At 35.0% G+C, this 19,679-nt stretch overlaps 1 protein-coding gene across 2 annotated transcripts; it reads left to right on the top strand.

The window, feature by feature from the left end:
• Positions 1-4,175: 4,175 nt before the first annotated feature.
• LOC149419007 (protein D2-like) lies at positions 4,176-15,198 on the top strand. Of its 2 annotated transcripts, XM_089638027.1 has the most exons (5): positions 4,176-4,308; positions 6,347-6,456; positions 12,294-12,417; positions 13,194-13,407; positions 15,002-15,198. In XM_089638027.1, the coding sequence occupies exons 1-5, from the start codon at positions 4,272-4,274 to the stop codon at positions 15,138-15,140; spliced, it is 624 nt and encodes a 207-aa protein (XP_089494153.1). In that variant the 5' UTR covers positions 4,176-4,271; the 3' UTR covers positions 15,141-15,198. The 2 variants fall into 2 exon arrangements, with proteins under 2 accessions (XP_089494153.1, XP_089494154.1); XM_089638028.1 differs by lacking the exons at positions 4,176-4,308; positions 6,347-6,456 and adding an exon at positions 8,462-11,452.
• Positions 15,199-19,679: the final 4,481 nt, after the last annotated feature.

The following is a 19,679-nucleotide window of genomic DNA, read 5'->3' as shown; positions in this document are numbered from 1 at the left end:
AAAAACAATACCGAATTCCAGTTAGATATATACGAATTGAAGCGTTTTCTTGGTTTTCTTATGTTGATCGGCTACAATACATTACCATCTACCACAAATTATTATTCGTCTGACCCAACATGGGTGTAAGCATCATCAAAAAAGGAATCAAATGTCCACGTTTCGAGCTTATAAAGCGCTATATATATTTTTGCGATAACAACAATCTAGATAAAACTGAAAGAATGGCTAAGGTATAGTAGCCATAACATAAACTTTTTTATATTTATTATTCTTCGACTAACGTTAATCGTTCCATCTTTCAATGTAGATTCGTCCGTTGTTCAACATGCTGAACGTAACAAATCTTCAATTTGGTATTTTTGCACACAAACTTTCCATCAACGAGCAAATGGTGCCATATTTCGGTTGACATTTTTGCAAGATGTACATTAAGAATAAGCCAATCAAATTTGGCTACAAGATTTGGTGTCTTGCTTCCTATGAAGGCTACCTAATCCAAGCGATGCCGTATTCCGAAGCATCTGATACATCTGACCCCTAATTAGGTTAGGGATCGTCCGTCGTACTGTCCATGATGGAATATATAGAGTTCCCCGCACGCCATGAGCTATTTATGGACAATTTCTTCACATCTCACCGTTTGATGTGTATCCTGAAGGATAAGAGAATGTGCGCTACTGGCATAAGTAAGCCAGTTCGCTTCCCTAACCTTGAAGCTTGAAGGCAAGTTTTTCAGGCAACATTTTCTTTTATATTTCCCTTGCGCATAGCGTTCATTTACCTAGCCAAAGTGTAACTCTCACCGCTCTTATACGCTGGTAGACGTAGATAACCAAATCCTCGTATGCCGTTGGCAGGACAACCGTGAAGTAACAGTGGCCTCGAACTATGATCTAATGGAGCCTGTAAGTCAAGTGCAGCGTTGGTAAAAATTGAAGAAAGAAAAAAAATTCAAAGTTTTGAAGGATGCATTAAAAAAAAATCGATTGCCCGTCGCCAATACGAAATTATAATTTGGGAACGGGTGGAGTAGACCTCCATGATAATGGTATACAAAATTATCGGGTCAACGTTTGGTCAAAGAAGTGGTACTGGCCTTTATTTGTATCTTGCCTCAGCAGAGCTCTTATAAATGGATGGAAGTTGCAATGCTCCAGGAGGAAGTACGAGCATGATATGGGAAACTAGATGACTAGGCGACAGAGAAAACTTTCCCAGAAGGCAATCCGTGTAGAGGTTACCCGTACGCTTTTATTGTCTTTTCCAAATCAGGTCAATGCCGAATTCGGAGAATCTCGCTTGAAGGAAGAAGACCATGGCGTAGAAGATGGGAATCGTGTGCCTCGAATGCAAGAATTTCATTTGCCATATCGTGGCGAATCTCGTATTAGTTGTGTTCTGTGCAAAAAAAATCCAACGGTTTATCGGTGCCCGGCCTGCAACCGCGCCCTTTATTTTGACTGCTTCGAACGGTATCACTTAGAGAATAATTTGCTTAGATTTGGTTAGTTTTCATCATTCTACAATGTTTTTTTTGTTATTTTGCATATTTTCCATTAATATTTTTTTCATTGAATTATAAACAAAGGAAATTATTTATTTTATATTATCAATATAAATCATACAGTTGAATGCATTTTTCCCATAGTTGACATAAATTTTGCTGAGGGGGGTTACCTCCAAGTGTTGCGTTTAGGCATCAATTTTCGAGACGCTCCGGTGAGAGGGTGGGCTGGCGGAAAATTCTAAAACTGATTGTGGGCTCTCCATGAAGTCTATACTATCGGGTTATAATGATGATTCAAGTTTATAAAAATAATAAAAAAATCATTGAGGTGCTGGGTTAAGACCCAGGTTTACTACTTCCTTTCCACGAAAAGACCCTCCACACAGCATCTACGAAAATTACATAATTTTCTCAAGGTATACTGTGTGGAGTTAATATAAAGAAATATTTATGTATATTTTTAACAATACTGAACAATAATATTATTTCTCACAATATCTACTTACATTTTAAAAATCAAAGTCACATAACTGACTCAGTTCAAATCATAATAGAGCATCTCGCATTTTTTAAACATGTTTTTATTTGAGACTGCAAGGCTGAGCGACAAGGTACTTAATGCAAAAACCCGTTTTGTAAGGTCAATGATTGGTTCAAGTAACTTGTTATAAAAAAACTGCTTGTTATGACAAACATGTTTGGTACTGTGTTCTAGCACATAGGACTAATAACTAGGTACTTACGCAACAAAACATACACCAATATTTGTACCTTCTCAATTTTAAAACAATATGTAATCTAACTATCCCAACTATGTATATGTAATATTATAAATGCAAAAGTTTGTTTGTTTGTCCTTCTTTCATGTCGTGACGGAGCTACAGATCGACGTGATTTTTTGCATGGTGATAGTTGGAGGACTGGGAAGTGACATAGGCAGCTTATCATCATAGAAAAAATTTCATTCCCATGGGAAAAGTATGTTTTTAAATTCTGGAAAAAAAAGAAAGACAAACATTCCTGGTTACGAATAATATTTATACTCTGTGTTGAGGTTATACTCTCTTGTCAAAAATCAAGACTCTCGACTAGCAATGCGGAGGTCGCGGGTTCAAATCCCGGGGTGCAAGTAAATTTTTTTAGATTAATTTGTGTTATTTCACAATTTAGTAATTTAAAATAATATGCAGCAAATTTGCGGCACGTTGCAGAGTGGAAAATACTCTCAGTATCGCCCCGGTGTATGACCAACAATCAGAAACGTTGCTTGAAATGGATTTAGCCGTGTTAGATGACCAGATCTTAATAGTGAGGTACATTTTTACCTTCCTCTTCCCTATCTCCTTCCCCTCCCCACTACCTTCAGCCTCACAACATACCCCAATTGGGGATGCCATAGTCTCACTGGCTCCAGACTGTTAGGAGCAGCTGCGAATATTGTGCAGTATTCACATTAAAAAAAACCTAGCAAAGAGATGAATTGAACCCACATCCCCTTGGGTGGAAATCCAACGCATTTGTCAACCCAGCCCTTAACCAGTCAACCGTCTTATCGAACAGGATTTCATAATTCATGTCACACGGTAAAAACGGAGTTAAAACTGTCCTAACTTTTGCTAGGCAATAAACCGACCTTTATACAAATGTATATGTAGGTGCCTATTATTTAAGGTGGTAATAAAACAATAATAAGAACAATTTGGTGTTCTTTATTGCCAATCACCATCCTGTTTATGTACATAGCAGCTAATGACATTGTGAAACAACTGTGTACTTAACTATAATTTCACAGTTATACATCCACCTTAATAAAACAACTAACCACTGTGCAGTTAGGCCAGGGATGAAAAAGCTATGGAGAATGTGTTAAGTACATTGGTCATTTATTTATTTATAATAATTTAGAATTGGCTGTGTGTAATGATGTCCCATTTTATGCTGTCAAGTTGAGGGAAGTAGGTGGGGGTGGAGATGGGGAAGTGGAAGGTTAAAAAATGTTTTGGTACTCAGATTTATAATAAATTTTCGATGGGAACGCTGCACTGCTGAAATATACTCTCAGTCGATACTGAGAGTATCTTTCCATCCATTTGGTGGTCCTTGTATTTGGTGACCAGATCTGAATATGCAGGTACTTCCCCACCTTCCTCTTCCCCATATCCTCCCCCTCCCCACTACCTTCAGCCTCACAAATTACTCCAATTGGGGATTCCATAGTCTCACTGGCTCCATACGGATTGGAGCAATTGGGACTCTTGTGTGGTATTTACATAACAAAAAAAGTTACTGAAAGAAAGAATTTCGAAAATTTTTGATCAATTTCACTCGAAGTAAGATAAATTTTACCTTACTTCGGGGACAGCAAAACATTTCTATCGGCTCGTCTCTTCAGTGGTGTTTGCAGTTGTGTTTTAGAATCAGTATAGTACATATATATAAAATTAATGTTTTTATTCTTTTCTGCAATTTATGCATCTTGCATTATAAATTATTTTGTCTTCCTGTTGTGCATATCTAGACGTTTTTTGCTTTAAAAAAAAATTCAACATGTAATAGCCCAGCTGGTGGTAATAAAAAAATGATGTATTTAAAAATATTTTCATAGTTGTGCTGCATCCTCCAGAGATTTATAACAATCTGAGATTTAACCACATGGACAGCCAAGTATAAGTGGTGTGTTTATTCAACATAGCCCAGTCTGGTTGGAATTGTCATTGAAGAAGGTACTGGTTGAATACACTGTTAGCATTCTCTCAGCAAGATGCGCCATTTGATATACAATGCTGTATTCTTCACAGGTTTGTTTCCACATTATTTTAAACAAATATATGCAATGACTAACATTAAATTTAAATAATATTATGTATAACATAAAATATATTATTCTTAACTATTTTCTTTAGAAACACACTGAACTTTACAGTCAAAGGGCGGAAATAAAGATCAAACTGCTTTTTAAATCCATATATTTTTTGAATCTACCAGATTTATACTAGCAATGATAAATTTAACCCATCATGCCTCTGGCATATAAGAAGACTGTTATATTTCTTAAAGACGCTGTCAGAAAGTCAGAGAATTGTGTGTATTTCCGCTTTGCAATAAAATCCAAATAAATCTAATATTTCTGAATATATCCGAAAACCAACAACTGTTTTTGAAAGGTGATGAAATACGCTTGGAAATTGTATTATTAGAAATTAATATATAATTTTTAAAATATTAAAATTTAGAAATCAAACATAAAAAGTTAAAAAAATGAATCAACTTATTTTTTTTGTCTAAACACTGAACTAAAATTACTCATAATGAAAAAAAATAGCATATTTAACAAGACGGATGTATTATAAACATTACTGCCACCTCACTTATGTGTCGGTTCATATAAAAAAATTTAATAATTTTTTCTCAAATTGTGTACGGAACCTTTGATTTAATAGAGGTATAAATTTTAATTATTCTGTAGTTAACTTCTGGAATTGAATATAAAGCGTGGTGTTTTCTTTTTCTAACACTGTTTAGATAATATTTCTCACCATCACAGTGAGGGAGATACAATGATTTCTATGAGATCATGAGTTGTTCCCAAAAGCAAACAAATTGATGTGCCAAACCAACTGCCTGTGCAAATTCAAAAATAGTAGTATCAATTTTCTTAGTACAAAATTACTACTATTAAATATTAATTATGTTTTTATTTGATGCTTTTTATTTAAATATCTTGAGCGATGTTTTGGATAAGTGTTTGAATCACACCTAACGCCTTAACCCCTGAATCGAGCCAACTACTATTGTCGTTCAAGACAATTATTCCTTACTTGGCGTGCTGACAGACACAATAGCTTTACCGGCTGGTTTTCTTCGGCCGGTGCTGATTTGTATGGCAATATAAATACGCCAGGTGGCAAACACAGATCGGCACCGGCCCGATACTGTCTTGGAAATATTCAAAACGGAAGCATAGCTAGCATAGGGCCGGGCTGGCGGCGGGCTTTCAATAATCAACTGTCGCGCGCTGATAAAATATCAATTAATTTGATAACAGTTGCTTAAAAATATACAATTATAATTTTTAAGAATCGACAGGTAACAAAAGAATTAATATTCCGTTCAATGCAGTGAGAATTTAATTTGATTGGAGGGAACATACTGGTGGATGTAGGTTTTTGTTTACTTCTGTTAGAAATAACAATCAATATTCCATTATACTTGTTCGATTTTGGGTGTGAATGCATAACTGACTCATATTGTACAAGTTGTTTGTGCGGAAACATGATATCACAGCATGATTTGAGGTGATTTTTCATGAAAACGGTGCTATATTAATTAGCCTAATATTTTTATTATTATGGCAACCGCCCCACAGACGGTTCATGTATCACTTAGAAATTTATTTCTTATTACAAAGCCTGTACATTTGCCGCACCCTGTTGCACTGTGGGCATAGAATAAAGAATTACATAATCCAAATATGAGCCTAATTTGGGCCCATATTTACATACAAAACTGTGTTTCAACAAGAAATTCAAATGGGATGGCAATATACGATTTTAGACAAGTGTAAGAGAGACAGACCGCTTGTAAAATGTTCTTGAACCAAATGGTACTAAGTCATTGTGACATTTGTTTCCATTCAAATTTGTTTGGTCGGGACTTCTAGTTTTCTTCTTTATTCTACGACCGTGTGAAAATTCCAAATTAAAAAATATTTTCTTTAATTTGAAATTCATCATTTTACATTGGGGTTTTGAGATGTTTTTTTTAAGTAATGGTTGTTTTGTTAAAGATAATACAATATTTTCCTGTAAATCTTTATATGCTTTTGAATTTTCGCAGGATGTATTGCAATGAGTATTGCCATCACGCCGGAGACTGTGTCTAAAAGTTTTCAAAATCATGAAGTTGTACCCGATGTGGTACCTGTCGCGCCGGAAAAAATCGCCAAGGTAAAAAATTAAAATACTTTGAAAAGGGGGATTGTTATTTTAATGTAGGTATCATTATATAATTGTATGTATCATTGTTGATTTGGAGGTTTTATTTTATAAATTACCACATTGGGTATTTATATTGTACATTTAATTGACTTTACTGCATGTGACGTCAATGATAACCGGTCATAAAGGTACATTATTATGTATTACTATTATGCTTTTGTTTTCGAGTAAATTGAGTCCAAACTTGAAATTTTTTCAATCAAGTTTGAAAAAATCGGAAGCTAGGACATTAATATCAGCTGTTTAATGTCTTTTAAAAAGCTTTGATACGTAGACTCGGCTACAAAAGTTTTTTCAACCCTAAGAAAAAAGGAAAAAAAATTGAAAAGCCTAGATCAAAAAAAAGGTTTAAAAATAAAATTGAAATGCTTAGATCACAAGTTATCTTGGGTTCTCTGTGATATAGATTCACCAGTTTGCCGCTTGTACTACGAGTTTCTGGACATTGTGTATGAGAGTGGTTTATTTATGTTGTGTATATTCAGGGGCGTACAACTCCCGTCTGACCTTGTAACCCTGATGGGAGGAGTTATTCCCAACCCAAATTCTTATAGACAAAGCTGTCGTGGCTGAAAGCTCAGATCTCATTGGCTCAGAGCAAAAATTGTAGTTTGATCTCTCGCTCTCTACCATAGCGACTTGTGTAACAGAAAGAGAAGCTAAGCATGTGTTATGCTGCGATAAAAATTAACGGTAATTTCCAAGACGCCATTTCGGAAGTTGAAGTCAGTTGAAGTGTTTTAGCGTAAATATTTTGAATTTTGAAAATCGTCTAACCCATCTAAAAATAATGTTGCGTGCTAGAATTCTTCAAGGTGATTAATTAATGCCGTGTTGTGTTAAAGGTTGCTCAGACGGATTCGATAATCCAGTGCTAGCAAGAAGCAGCAAGAAATACGTTTGTTTGTGTGTGTCATTTCGCAATTGAAAGCAAAAATACGGTACTTTTGGGATTAAAAAAGAATGCTTGGCAACGCTTAATCTTCCAGTCATCATATAATATCCTGTCTATCTCCACCAACTGAAAGAAGGACCCGAACCCGTTGTCAAATACAGGTACTAACCTCTCGTTCTTTGATACAATGTTCCTAATTCCTGAATGTACTTCATTGGCTAATAATTTAATTAATTTTCCTTTTTAGACCTATCCGTATTCCGACGCGATACTATACCACGTATTAGGATGCTAAAACTGCTAAAAAAAGCCACGATTACATCAAACAAGGTCATTTAAACCTCTCCAGAATTGCATCATGTAAGTATTCAGATTTAACCAGCATTTTCCATGATGTTTGCTGACGACAAAGCTGTGGAAATTATATGAAACCCTTGCAGGAGAATTTGAATAACTTCTAGTGCTGTGGCAATAATAATTAACACTTAAATTTGTTGAATATGTATTTTGTGTATATATTCTTGTATTTTTGTGCAAGGTCAAATTAAATCCTATTAAGTTGTTGCAGTAAGACAGAAATCCTGGGTTCGATTCCTAGTTGAGACCGTTACTTTTTATTTTTCTGTGTCTTGTTCTGTTTCATGTTTTGTTTAGATATATTAGTATTATCTTCTACTTCAATGATAAATCAATGCTCAATACTTCGGTTGTACTGACCCTGTTTTGTATTACTATCCATTGTCTTTTTGAAAATAAAAAATATTTTTATGTGTGCATAGCTGTGGGTTTTTTTTATTTTCCTTTAACTGCATTCCAATATTTTTATTTTTAAAATATAATTTTTTTGAGCTAGCGAATGAAGGATGTTAGCTGGGTGCAGTCATATTGTCTATGTTTGCACTTTTTTAAATGGCCTTGAGATTTATTTATGGTCCACAATATATTTACCTGTCTGGACCATACGACCGTTTTATCTGTGGTTAAGGGGGTGACAAAATGGCGCCATACAAAAAGCCCGAAGATATCGATCTAGAGAGTGGTTTATTTATGTGTATATTATTAACCTGTCCGGTGGTATGACCGTACAGGTACGGTGAGAAAAAAAATCCTCGTAAGGAGTATGACCGTACCCGTACGGTTGCGCCTAAAATTAATTAACTATTGAATTTCTTCCGGAAAACCGATAGTTACTGCTATCTAGGGACAATTTGTCATAACTTGCAAAAGTTTTTATCGATTTAGGTACATTACCAACGGAGTTATTCACAATTAAAATATTCCGTGACGTCACCGTCTGGCAGTTGGTGGTAAACAACATTTTTTTTGCGAGCGACGTCTTTTATGAAGTGAAATTTGTGGTTTTTGTTTGTTTTTACACTGAATAACCTAATCATCTTGCATTAAAAATTACCTCACGTGTTTGGATGTGAATATTTATTACATATATTGTACCGACAGTGTTTGTTTTCAGTTTGAATACAGTTTTTGACACTGAGTTTCTACACACACATGTAACAAAAAAAAGATAAGCCGTTGTTTCTTTTATGTACACACATACTTTTGCGCAGCTCAATGAGAGATTGCGCGTAATAATTAGGCAATTTTATCGTGTTAAATTTCAAAGATTGTTTGTTAGTTGAACTGGGAATATGAGTACCTATTATATTTTTATGGCGTCTTATAAATTCATTGGCCCTTTACTTTTATGAGATAATCCCGAGGATGTTATGACAATAATCATTTCCTGAATGAGAGATAACACAAAAATTGTTTAGCAATTGGATGTATTCCCGGTACTCGTTACTTGTGAAGATAGAGTGGCGCTAATATACACGTGCTTTAGTTATGATATACAGAGTTACAAAACAGACGTGTTTTTAGTGGAATTTATTTAATTGATATTTTCTTTTACCCTTCAAAAATTTCTTCAGATACTAACGAAAGGGATGAGGATATATTTTTGTGCTAATCGCGAAAAACATCCGCTATAGGCTAGAGTCTATTGTTTGAAACGCCCGACTACAAAGTGTTATTATCATTGACATTTTATTATTTTAGGTTATTCATAATTTGGACAGTGTTTTACTGTGATTTGACTTTGTGATTCGTATTGATAACTAGTTCAATTTATATATTTTACTTTTATAAAAAAATGGTTAACCCTTTGAATGAACAAGACATTGCTGACATTTTAATCGAAAGTGAAGATGAAGATGTTTACGAGGATCTTTATGATTTGCCAATACATTCAGATAGCTCATCCGACGAATCTGATGGGGATGAAACTTTCCCTAGTTGTTCAACATCCAAAAAGAGAAAAGTTGATCATCGTAAATGGGATCAGGGTAAGTTTACGCCCATTATTCATGAATTCGATTCAACTAACTCAGGTATAAGAGCAAATATTCCCGTTAGTGAAAATTCATTGGAAATAGACTTTTTTGAGTTATTCTTCACACTTGATATAGTAAAAATAATTGTCAGCGAAACAAATAAATACGCTGCAAAAATTTCTTTAGACATTTCTCTGAAGTCTAAAATGATGAAGTGGAAAGACACCACGGAGGCTGAAATATATACATTTTTAGTCACGATTATGCTTATGGGACTTGTGGGAAAAAACTCGCTGAAGAAATACTGGACAAATAATCCAATAATTGAAACACCTTTTTTCAAAGTATTATTTCCGCAAGATAGATTTTTTCTTTTGCGCCGAGCTCTTCATTTTTCTGATAACGATACTGCGACAACCGATAAATTATATAAAATAAGAAATCTTCTGGAACCATTGAAGACCATTTTCAAATCAACTTTTTACCCATATCAAAATCTGTGCATAGATGAGAGTCTCTTGTTGTGGAAGGGAAGACTTTCATTCAAAATTTATATTCCCTCAAAACGACATAGATTTGGGATTAAATTGTTTGTACACTGTGATGCACTCACCGGATATGTTTTGGATGTAATTGTGTACACTGGCTCTGAATCAGACATACAAATGAATCCCGACATTGGTATATCAGGATCAGTCGTTACCACTATGCTTGCAGATTATTTGGAAAAAGGTCACAGAATGTTTGTAGATAATTGGTATACAAGTCCAGCCCTGTTCGATTTCTTGCATAAACATAAAACTAATGCATGTGGAACGGCTAGAGCAAACCGAAAAGATATGCCCAAATTTGGTAAGGAGAAAATGAAAAAAGGGGAAATGAAGTCTTTGAATTCGAACAATCTCATGGCGCTGAAATGGCACGATAAAAGGGATGTCCTTATGCTTAGTAACATACATACAGATGCAATGATTGTTACTGATAAAATTGACTTCTCCACGGGAGAAAATAAAATAAAACCAGAGGTAGTTTTAGATTATACCAAGAATATGGGAGCTGTTGACAAAGTGGACCGCATATTGGGCTTCGCAAGCAGTTCCAGGAAGTCTCTAAAATGGTATAAGAAAATTTTCTTCAGATTGATAGACATTGGAACACTAAATGCTTTCTTTTTGCATCGTTTGAAAACGCAAAAGGTTTTATCATTTAGCGAATTCCGGGAAAACTTAGTGTCTCAAATGATCGAAAAATATCACACGCCAAGGCCGGCATCATCTGGAGGAAGGAGAGTAGTTGATCAACCAACTCGCCTTTTAGGAAAACATTTTCTCCGTCCTGTACCAGAAACTGCAGCCCAAGGAAAGCGAACTCAACGACAATGCCATGTGTGTAGACATACAGCAGTTCGAGCTCAAAAAAGAAGTGACACGAAATATATGTGCACCGACTGCAATCTTGCATTTTGCGTATATCCATGTTTCGAAGACTACCATACGAAAAAGCAGTATTAGTTAGTGAAGACAATTTTATTCCTAAGATAGTGTACATAATAATTAGAATAGTGTTATTTTTATCGTAATTATTGACTGCATATACATTGTATACCTATGTTAAATTTTTATAATGAAAATACAATAGTATAAGTGTAAATAATAATACGTATATGTTAGTGTGTATAAAAAGTCGTTCTTCCCCCCTTGGCTTCATTAAAATTGTGGTAAGTGAATCTGATTTTTATTAAGTAAAAACAAAAATCTGCTCCGATTTCGATGGTTGGCGATTTCTGCAAAATTGTTTTTATTTTTTCCTTCTAAATAGCTTAGTATTTGTTTTTTCGTGCTAGTTTCTAAGGATTTTATTTTTATTTTTTTATACTCTACGAGGTGGCATTTATTTTTTTCTATATTTTGATTGTTGAAAAAACTCCCTCCAGCGGGACCGTTTTCTTTCCAGAAACTCACCACCGGACAGGTTAAATACCATACAAGCTTACATTATAGCAAAATATACAGGAAATTGCATTAAAGAAAAACCATTACCATTTAAACATAGTGACTCACATAACAAAAGAACGTAGGTACCTACTTCTCTAAAATAATTTTTTGTACAATGAAGGTTATTAGTGTGTAGCAATAATATTATATTACGAGTATTTGTTTATTGTTTTCGTTTTGATATCAATTGTGTTCGTATCAAACAGTGAAATGGCTCCAATAAGTGGGTTTGTAAAAACTAATTAAAAAATAAATGCAAAATCATTCCATTGTTCATTCACGGTGTTTCCACAAGTTGATGTATTATTTATATTTAAAGGTACAAAAATATAATTTGTGATTGAGAACTCATTAATATTTTAAATTTTGTTCAGATTTAGAACATAATATTATTGTGTTTGAAAAAATAATTCATCAATTTGAAAATTTCGCAGTTCTTTTTTTAAAGTAGATGCCTACCAACTATGTTATTTGAAATAAATTCTTATTTTTCATTGTTATTATTTCGACCGGAATCTCATGTTTCTGGTTACAACGTTTAACAAATATTATTTTCCATTGAAGGTCACATATCCGAATGCCGTTGAGGTAGTGGAAGGCAATGAGCTGACCCCTACCAAAGTTAAAGAAGCCCCCACAGTAGATTGGGATGTAGAGGAAGGCGCCTTATACACCCTTTGTATGACTGGTAAGTCAAATTCATTTATAGTGTAAGTATTTATTTGACGGGCAAATCCCAACAAAATTTTGACTTTGAAGCCAAAAGCTGCCATAATCAGAAATAGTACCTCTGTTGCCATGTTCATCTATACATGTTGGAGATGTTTTAAAGAGAAGTAGGTACCTATATTACCTATACTGACATCAATGCTTGGTCAGAAGTTCAGTGGCTTTTATAATAGTAGTTCTTTGAACAGTATTTAATAAATGTTAACCAAAATTTCCTCTGAAATCATAAGATTTATAAGTTACCTGCTTAATTATAAACCGCATTATTACATTTTATGTGAATTTTTTTTAACTTTAAATAGGGAATTATTGAATTTGTTCAAAGGAACGTCACAATCAAACTTTCTCAGGCTGGTATAATATTGATTATTCCGATTTCGGAGAATCCACGCTTGTGCCAACTGTGGCAGGACAAAAAGGCACTATCCAGCATGTCTACTATCTTGAAACGGAAGTGGAGCATGCAAACAAATTTACAGACAAACAAAATGCCAAACGGTCGAGTTAAAACTGGACGCTCAGTCAATAGAAATAATTATATTAAATGGACAAATTCCAACAAACATTTTATATACACACCAAACGCATGACTTTCATTGATTCAGCCACTTCATGCTGTTTGGTCGTTTGGCTCGGCGATACTTAATACCCGATCTCTCTCTATTTCTATTATCTATGGTACCTACATACAATTTAGTTGGCTTTTTTCAAGTTCGATTTTTTTTTATTTAACAGACCCCGATGCGCCGAGTCGTCAGAATCCAAAATTCCGAGAGTGGCACCACTGGCTGGTCGGCAACATCCCCGGGAAGGACATTGCCAGTGGTGACACCCTGTCGGAGTACATTGGCAGCGGGCCTCCCAAAGACACGGGCCTCCATCGCTACGTCTTCCTCGTCTACAAACAGCCCGCCAAGATCGAATTCACCGAGGGAAAGCTGACCAATAAGTAAGATATACATATTTTAATGATTATCGATTGGGTTCTGTGGAAGTGTGGTAAATTTTTTTTTATAAGGTCCCTGGAATTTTGGTATACATTTTCCCTACTTCTTTGAACAATTTTGCCATGGTATTGCGTTAATTACTAGGTCTGTTCAGATATTTTTCAACATGTACCCGATATGTATAGCCAAATTCATAGTTTCTTTTATGTTAATTTTGTTAAAGTTAATAATAATAATAGAGTACAGTGAAATCTCGATCGATCGTTCCTCTAATGATTGTTTTCCCGCATTTATCGTTTATTTGTGATACGCTGTGAGGCATATGTGTGGTAAAACCATGTATGATCGAGTAAGAAATGTGGAGATCCACAAAGAGTGCAAGGCTGATGTAAGCGTAATGAGTAAGATCAAGAAAGGGACGCTTAGATAGTTTGGGCATGTAGAGCGAATGAGCGAAGAAAGGAGCATAACGAGAATATACGATGCAAATTTGAATGGTGGCAGAAGTCGGGGACGCCCGAGGAAGACATGAATCAGAGACTTGAGTCGGGCCATGTCAAGAGTCTAAGAGAATAATAGATTTCAGAGTATGTATAAGACGATGTATGAAGTTGAATGAGGCAAGGAGTGTGTGCCAATACCGAGTTGTTTGGTGGTCCGTCCTCTCTGCCTACCCCTGCCTGCGGGGAAACGGCGTGATGCTTAGTAAGTTAGTTAGTTGTTGTTTATTTCTTCCAGGCCCGAATTTACATCATTTTTTCCTTTTTTATATATAGGCGACGGTTGACGTAAGGTTCCCGTGAGCACTTAGGCCATAGGTCCATTGTGTTATCTCCCATTTTACCTCAATCCTCTAACAGAAATCCGTTCCCTTTTATAAAGTTCATCAGGGTTCAACTTGTCATTAGTAAAATATTTGAAATTTCGGATTCAACTTAAAATCACACATATTTCGAATAAAATATATTTTTTAATAATCACAATTAGTTGTGTGTGAAATAAGTAACGTTTTTTTTTTAAATTTGAACATTTAAGCATAAATATATAGCTTTTGTCATTTCCCGCAACCATTTTTTTCCTGTATTTATCATTTTTTTCAACAGGTCCCTTCAAAACGATAGGTTGAGGTTTCACTGTGTTTGCAAAAGTGTTGAGAAAATGTAGCAATTGATTATTATCATTATTATTGTTTATTAATTATACATCTTCTCCATTATTATTCATAAACAAAGTTGGAAGTAGATATTTTTTTTTTTTTTTTTTTTTTTATAAAAAGAAAGACAAACATTCCCGGGTTACGAATAACCCAACAATGTTTGAAAATCTCCTACTACCACCACAGAAAGCCGAAAATGTTGCTTGTGTTGTGATGGAGGACTTAGCCAGCCGAGGAATCGAACACGCGACGCTCGGGTGAGACCCAAACGCTATGCCCACTCAACCACTGACCGGTTTATGCTTGATAACTCTTAAATAATATTCTATTTTTTCTATGAACCCATTTCAAAAAGCCTGATGGTATTATTTTAAAAAACGGTCCCTGCCGGAAAACACATTATAATCACATTGTCCTTAACTATTTATTTATCTTTTCAGGAGTGGAGCTGGAAGGGGAAAATTTTCAATTGCCAAATTTGCAGAGAAATACAACCTTGGTAACCCTGTAGCAGGAAACTTCTTCCAGGCGGCTTATGATGACTACGTGCCACTCCTCTATAAGAGGTTGGGCGCATAAACATAATGATTAGTACAAAAAATTTAAGTAGAAAGATTTTTTACAATAAACAAAATTAAGGATAGTTAAAACTGTTTTATTTCTTAATGAGCGCAATAATAAATATCATCGATATTTTTTTCTTTAGATTCTTCAAATAACAGCCACACACTTGTGATTAAATTAAGTAGTACGCACTATTTGTATTCTGCAAGCTAATAAAAATCACCTCAAGAACGCTTTTCATAGATTCTCCATCTCTAAATAGTATGAAACAAAGTCGCTATCCGCATCTGTCTGTTTGTACGCTTAGTTCTTCTAACTTCTAAACTACACAATGGATTTCGATTTGATATTGTTTTCACTATCATTTAGAGAATTTCTTCCGGAAGGTTTGAATATATATAATACGGTGACCGGATAAATCATCACAATAATAATAATAATAATAACCTAGCATTTATATAGCGCAGTTTTGTGTTGTTTCACTTCAAGTGCGCTTAACTATAATAAACTTAAAAATAAAATTTCCTATTGTGTTCCTTTAAAAAAATTAATAACATGATATGAAATAAAGAATAAACGGTTTACACAAAAGCAGAGAATAAAATTTAACAATAACAGTGCTGTTTTAGTAGAGGACAACAATAAAAGACAATAACAGTTCACGAAAAATAAGAACTTTAAAATTAAAATATTATATAAAACAGGAAAACATTGAAATATTATATAATAGGTGGACATTAAACATAAAAGTACAATATGGAGGAAACCGAAACCAAACAATTACCGGAAACTTCAAAACCTGGCTTATTATAGTACGAGTATATTGAAAAGAAGCTTAGATTCATGAGAATATAAATGATTTTTATATTATTAAATATGATTTTTTGAATAATTTTGTTTTTAAAACCCGTTTAAATTCAGCCAAATTTTGTATATTGGTAAGGGCTGGGGGAAGTTTATTCCAAATGAGTGGGCCAGCTACACGAAAAGAGCGATCATAGTAAACAGCTCGATTTGACCGAGAAAGTTCGATTAAACGATTGGTAACATCTAGATCTGCTGACCTCAGAGTAAGCTGTCTATCGCTTAGGTTTTGTCGGACAATGATAATTCATCACATTTTTAAAAAGTTATATAAAGTCATGGAAAGTGATTAAATAAAAACTTTTTTAACTGGGTTAAGTAGGTTAGGTTAGGTTAAAAAAAAATTTTTTTTAATGACTTTATATCACTTTTTAAATGTGTGTTGAATAATCACTGTGTTGAGTTATCATGGAACCGTTGTTGTTAGAGGATTGAGGTAAAATGGGAGATAACACAATGGGCCTATGGCCTAAGTGCTTACGGGAACTATGTGTAAACCGTCTCCGCTTTAAAAAAAAAATCTATATATTTCTAGAAAGTAGAGGAAAGTCAATGTTTTGTAATTAAGTCATAAAAAAAACTGCGGCTAAACCTTATGAGATAAATTAAAATAATGTACTACGGAATTGTATATTGCCTACAGAGGAGTCTGTGATGGTATGTATATGTTTATCTCCCAAAAATAACCCCCAGCAACACTGGGTACACATCAGCTAGTTATAATATAATTTGTTAGTTTTATATGATGATTTTTATTTATTTTTAAAACATATTTACTTGCCAATAATTTTTTATAAAATTATCATGTTTCGTTTTGGTAACTGTGAAGTGTATTTACAAAAAAAAAATCATAAATAAATTAGCAAAATCTGTCTAATAAAAGGTAGGCCTAGAGCGATGAGACCTAAGTATGGGAAATCAGAGTGGTTATCTTAATACCAAAATAGCTTTCCCTTACCAGTGAATATTATTATCACAAAGTATTTGAGATTAATAAAATAACACCACCTTCATGATGACCCAACAATTTTTGTAAGATAAAAATATCAGCCATTTGGCAAATTTTGTTTAGTATAATTCACGAGGTAAGTGGCTGGTGTAAATGTAGTTGTACTTAAGGCGATGCACTACATCGTGTAGTATTTTAAATTGAGCCGCTATCAATAACAACCCTTACGTAGATGGCGATAAGGTTTAAATTCCCGCTTAACACCATCCGCCTGTTTTGATTTATGCAAGAAAAAAACATAGCCAAAAAGTGCCTTTTATTTTATTTTGTGGATGTTCAGGCATAAATATTTAATTTTTTTCCGATCATTTTATAAATAACTTAATTTACCACATTATACAATAAAATCATAACCGAAAATGGGTTCGTAAGTAGGAGATTTTAACTTTAAAGCAGTTTTCATAGGCCTATACATTGTTTTTTTTCTGGGCTTATAAAAAAACTTATATAAAAAATACTCGATTACATATTTCAAAGGCCAAGATGTATTCTACTCGCATTTATTCTACTCGCAACATTTCTAGGCGACCAAATTTTCAAACCAAAAACACATGATTTTGCATTACTACGTATGGCATCGCCTTAATATTGGTGGGTAAATTACTATATTAAGTTAAATCGGTTAGTTAACCATTAAAAGGTATTTAGTGAGCCATTTGACTGTTTGTTGAGTATGCTTGATTTGCACACCATGGTGTCTATGCACCAATCTATTAATTCTTCTTCTTCTTTGGTATGGTGGGGGGTCAGAGGGAAACATCTAGGTCAGTGAGCTAGACTGGGGCCTCATGCGTCGCTCTGTAGACCTCATCAATCCCACAATGGCATTCTTTAACCACATGCTTCGCATTCACACATTGCCGACTCTTTATGGCCCACCTGTGCATCATATGGGCGCAGCGACTTTGAGAGGAGCGTATCCTATTGAGAATACAGGCTGTCTCAGTGGGGTCATGCACAAGATGGGCATTTCTCACATCAACCGATTGCCAAACAAGTCACTCAAAAAAATCTATTTATTAATTACTTAGATGGAACGGCTTAGCAAAACTTAAATTTGAATTTTAGGCAAAAATACCCAACCAAATTGGATAATAATTTTTTTAATTAACACATATCTGGTATATATATATGTGCTATTTTATTATATTTGTATTTTAAATTATAAAATATAGGCCATTAAAGATGTTTCATGTTTTTTAGATTCAACTTTGGAATTTTATGCGAGCTAATAGCAATTAATTAAAAAATTATCTTGCCCAATCTACTATGTCAATGTAGGGTGTCCGGGGGTAAAGCGATCTAACTTTGGGGCGTGATTCTACATGATAGTATGTTTGGGGGCGGTGACTGGAACGTTACGGTGAAACCCAAACGGTTGCACTAGACATTTCCAAGGCCTTTGACAGGTTCGGCACCTAGAACTTATTAACAAACTGCCTTCTTACAGACTTACTGCATCCTTGTGTATGTGGATTGCCAACTTTTTGATGGAAAAGTCGATTTAGACGATTGCTGATGGTTTCACCTCTTCCTTTCACTCAGGGATCAGTTCTGTGTCCGACCTTTGTTTTTGTTGTACATCAATGACCTTTTGTCATGTGACTTTCGGATGACAATACAGTCCCCCAAAGGATACACAAACTCCAACAGCTTGGTGGGCTTTGAATTAGAGAATGGACGGTTACTTTGAGAGGGTTTCCTCCTGGGGTAAGAATAACCTAGTCGAATTTAATTTTTCAAAGACCCAATCATGTCTGATTATGTATAAAAGCGATCTAAATGACAATCTAGTCTCTTTTGACAGAAGAAATCTTCCCAACATGCCATTCCATTGATATACTTGGTGTAACTGTAAGTGACCAGCTCAGGCACGGAGGCTCCATCGAAGCCAGAGTCAAGTTAGCCTCCCAGAAGCTGGGTGTACTGTACAGGGCCCGCAGATACTTCAATAGTACACAACTGCTGACCTTGTACAAATCGCAAGTGCGCCCCACTGTTGCATTTGGCAGCCACCTCTGGTCTGGAGCCCGAAAATACCTGAAAAAAAACCCTTGACTCTTTGCAGAAACGGGCGGTCTGTTTGATAGATTTCCTTATCTTAACAAGCCGATTGCAATCTTTAGAGCACAGGCATCAGGTAGGTATGCTGTTCTTGTTCTACCGGTATTACAATGAAAGGTTCTCCGAGAACTTGGGGCGTCATTGATCCCTTCGGCACCGGTACTTAACTGGGAAACACGCTAAACACGTGCCCTACATATGTACACAGTTGACATTTGTCACATGAGAAGGGGTCATTTCTACGACTCGTTCTTGAGATCGACAGCTCGGCTGTGGAAGGATTTGCTGGCCTCTGTGTTTCCTCCCTACTACAACATGGGTCTTTTCAAGAACCATGTTCACTCCTTTCTCTCCTCAAAAAGACCCTCCAAACAGCATCCCCATAGGCGACATAGGCCCTGAGGGAAATTATTAGTTAATATAAAAAATATATATTTATTTCAATAAAACAACGAAATTAAAATTTCCGACCCTGACTCAATCTTGCCGAGAAGTTCTATACTGGCTGGTTGGCAACATCTCCGTAACAGATATATTAGCGGAATATGTTGGAAACGGGATCCCACCAGGCAGTGGTCTTCACTGTAACGTGTTCCTCGGGAACAAACAGGAATTGG

This window comes from Hesperophylax consimilis, chromosome 12 (assembly GCF_061612785.1).
Source record: "Hesperophylax consimilis isolate HC1 chromosome 12, BYU_Hcon_1.0, whole genome shotgun sequence".
Lineage (NCBI taxonomy): Eukaryota > Metazoa > Arthropoda > Insecta > Trichoptera > Limnephilidae > Hesperophylax > Hesperophylax consimilis.
Note: the sequence above shows the minus strand (reverse complement) of the source record. Positions and strands in the feature narration are given on the sequence as shown.